A 3,761-nucleotide genomic window follows, 5' to 3' on the forward strand; every position below is an offset into this window, starting at 1 on the left:
CTCCTGACTGAATGCACGGACATGAGACTGATCTTCTCATCTAACTCTGCAAGAAAGTGAATAAGCGTATTTCAGAAAATGTCAAACTCATCATTAAGGCAGCAGCAGGGAATTCTTTTAAAAAGAACTTGTTTGCATATTTGTTGAAACTTGTGCAACATTATGTAGGTACAACTGAAGGTCTGTTGCGCCCCCCAGAGGGCAGAAGCTGAAACAGATAGTGAGTGGAGTGTATGGGGCAGTTTTGAGTGAGCAGACTTTCAGAGAAGAAGTGAGGAGACTTGGCTCTTTGTTCTGTTAGGAGTGTCTCTGAGGGCAGAGGGCAGAATCCCATCAGTCCGTTTGCGTCCAGCATTCCTGCTCTGGAATTGCTCCTCCTCTCTCCACAGGGGGAGGCTGCTGGCTGACAGTGAAGTTCGGGCTGCGATACAGAATGGCAAGATGGCGTCTCTGCTGCCCCCTGTCGGAACGGAGGTCTTCAGACGCTTCACACCAGCCTCACTGGGCGAGATCCAAGAACGCCACGAAGCAGAGGAGAAAGAGCGAAAGAGGAGGAAGAAGAACAAAGAGGTACAAAACATATTAATCACCTTTAAACTGCCAATAACAAGTAATCGATACACTGAGAGAAGAAGTAATGATGTAATGCCAAATTCTCTCCTCTGATTGGCTGACTCTGTGGTTGATAGGTAGCGGAGGATGACCTGCCCAAACCAGTTGGTGACCTGGAGGAAAGGAAGCCTCTCCCCTTCGTATTTGGGGACCCGCCCCCTGAGCTTCTCTACACCCCATTGGAGGAGCTGGATCCCTACTACCAATCACAGAAGGTCTTCTGATACATGTGATCAGTTTGAAACCAGCTGTATAAAACATGATGGTCAGCGTGTACTTTGTTAAAGTGGCTTCTCAACCAGTAGATGACCTCTGACCTCTGACCTTTGTGTCCCTCTGCAGACCTTCATCGTGCTCAGTAAAGGAAACGTCCTCCACAGGTTTAGTGCTGAGCGGCCGTGTTACCTGCTGAGCCCGTTCAGCCCCCTGAGGACCGTCGCCATCAAGATCCTCATTCACTCATATCCTTTATGATGTCACACCGTACTCCTCCCTGATTGGGTTAAAGGATGAGCTTTATTGTCCTGATATGATACAGGACTGTGTGGCGTAACCTGACCCGAGTGGCTAGGAAGGTGGTAGGTAGGCAGACTCAAACATCTTGTTCCCAGAGGGGATCATTTTATTTACAGTGGCCTGCAGGAGGGCGTTCAATTACCACCCAAACTGCTTCAGCCCGTCTCATTCTGATACAGGTTGATCTACTCCATAACCTTACTACATAGACATCACTTAACATTTGGAACTTAGTTATCAGTTCACTCCGCTCTCACTGACTAGAAAACAGGTCAGGGATCTTTACGCGTTTGTTTAGATTAACCAAAAACAACCAAAAGACACATTCCTACGAAGAAAGAAAACCCTCTACTTGGTTTGGCCTGGTGATGTCATCCCTGACACCACCCTATTCCTATAAAACAGGAAATGCTTAGGCCGGCCCCCCCCCAAACAATTGTCCTGCAAGTGGAAGTGAACAAAGGAACAAGTAAGTTTAACACAGGAAAACAGGTAAGCTGATGATACACAGAGCAACTTTTAGAGCAATCGTAAAGGGCAACGTTGCCGTCAGTGGTAATGAGTAAAGATTACTACCGTAATTACCCTTCCCCCACCACGCCGCTATTCGTTCCCAACATAGTCGGACTTGCCACTAGCAAGATTGCTCAAAAAGTTGCCATATATCTCATCAGCTTTAAACCATGTTTGAACCATCAACCTAATAAAATGTAACTGAAACTAATGTATGTGTTGACTTATCACATGCTTTGCTGTACACTGTAACGTAATTCAAACACAAACAACCCGAGATTTTGTGCATCCCTGTGGTGGCTTTCTGTCTCTTTTTCATGCGGTTTTGTGTGTCTTTGTGGTGTTTTCCATGTGTTTGTCACAGCCCAGCTCATGGACTGGACAAAAACGGGAGACACACGGGTAAACTAAATAACAAAGTGATTTATTAATAAGAAAATAAGTGAAACCAATGAGTGGGAAGAATCTGTGAAGTCAATAGTTTAGGGAGTGGATGAGTGAAAATGTGCTGTAAAAACAAAGACAAGAAACCAAACAAACAACAAAGCTGATGAAGGAGGTCCAACCCAAGACTGACTGCTGCTCTGACTTATATGCATGGGGCACACAGGACCCAGGTGTGTCCCATGCCGCTGATTACCCTGCCAATCTACCAGCCAGATCATTCCCCAGAATGACACTTATACCCTCAATCGGCAGAGCAGGGCGCACTGCCATCTTAACCTCACCCTTGACCAAATTACAGTCCAGCAACAATTTATGCAAACGACCTAGGAAAACCTTCAAACCACGGACCGAGACAAACTGCCCAGTATCACTTTCCTGAGGGAATGGCAATGTTGAGGCCAAAACAAATGAATCCAAGGAACCAGTATCCCTCAAAATCTTAACTGGCACCCTTACAGAACTCCCAATTAATGATACAAAGCCATTTGACACATATGGTAGGTAATCTGAAAGCTTAGCCTTCACACAAAGCAGAACCCGGCACAGTTCGAATGGACGCAGTCCCTCTCTCTCTCCTACTTTCTCCTGCTCGGTGTGCCAGATGTTCAGTTACTCCTCTGCCTCCTTTAGCGGTACTGGTACATGTAATAAGTGTAGTTTATTTGTAGACATGGAGGGGAGGCTCAGTGATTTAGAAGTCCGGCTCCGCACCTTGGTAGATCAGTCCTTAGCTACTGTAGCTAGCCAGTCCCTGGTAGTCAGTGCGGAACGGCCTGAGTTAGCCTCTGGTAGCCGTCCCCCGGCATCTCCTGTGCAGCCAGGAAGGGGGGGCTGGGTGACTGTCCGAAGGAGGAATAGTCGTAAGCATTAAAAGCCCACAGATTTTCTCCACTCAGCGACACACCCGCTGAGAAACCAACTCTGATAATTGGCAGCTCCATTTTGAGAAACATGAAGTTAGCGAAGCCAGCGGCCATAGTTAAGTGCATCCCTGGGGCCAAAGCGGGCGACATTGAGTCTTATTTGAAACTGCTGGCTAAGGATAAACGTAAATACAGTAAGACTGTTATTCACGTCGGAGGTAATGACTCCCGGTTACGCCAATCGGAGGTCACTAAGATTAATGTTGAATCGGTGTGTACATATGAAAAAACAATGTCGGACACCGTAGTTTTCTCTGGACCCCTGCCAAATCTGACCAGTGATGACATGTATAGCCGCATGTCGTCATTCCGCCGCTGGTTGTCGAGGTGGTGTCCAGCAAACGATGTGGGCTTTGTTGATCATTGGCAGACTTTCTGGGGAAGACCTGGTCTGATCCGGAGAGACGGCATCCATCCCACTTGGGAAGGAGCAGCTCTCATTTCTAGAAATCTGGCCAAGTTTGTTTTATTATTATTCTTTTTCAGCAGTTACCCACCCAAAACCCTACGCAGAGTCGCAGTCTAACACACTTCTCTGCTCCTCCATTTCAGGAGTTACTTAGTGAAAATCCTATAGTGACGGTGTCTGCCCCCCGACCATCGAAATTATTTAAAAAGGTAAACAGAAGAGGAGCTGTGCATAAAAACCTCATAAAAATTAAAACCACAAGAGCAATAGTGCAAACGAATAGGAGAGTTAAATGTGGACTCTTAAACATCAGATCTCTCTCTTCTAAAGGTGTACTAGTA

General features: G+C 46.5%; 1 protein-coding gene across 3 annotated transcripts in view; it reads left to right on the top strand.

Moving 5' to 3' along the window:
* LOC123962409 (sodium channel protein type 4 subunit alpha B-like) overlaps positions 1 to 3,761 on the top strand; it is a 35,064-nt gene that overhangs the window by 1,411 nt on the left and 29,892 nt on the right. For 2 of the 3 annotated variants that reach the window (XM_046038512.1, XM_046038513.1), the window contains exons 3-4: positions 690 to 827; positions 955 to 1,073. In XM_046038512.1, the coding sequence (XP_045894468.1) occupies positions 690 to 827; positions 955 to 1,073 (257 nt within the window). Of the gene's footprint in view, positions 1 to 380; positions 571 to 689; positions 828 to 954; positions 1,074 to 3,761 lie in introns of those variants that run through there. The other variant, XM_046038514.1, reaches the window with a different exon arrangement.

Source organism: Micropterus dolomieu, linkage group LG22 (genome assembly GCF_021292245.1).
Source record: "Micropterus dolomieu isolate WLL.071019.BEF.003 ecotype Adirondacks linkage group LG22, ASM2129224v1, whole genome shotgun sequence".
Taxonomy (NCBI): Eukaryota; Metazoa; Chordata; class Actinopteri; order Centrarchiformes; family Centrarchidae; genus Micropterus; species Micropterus dolomieu.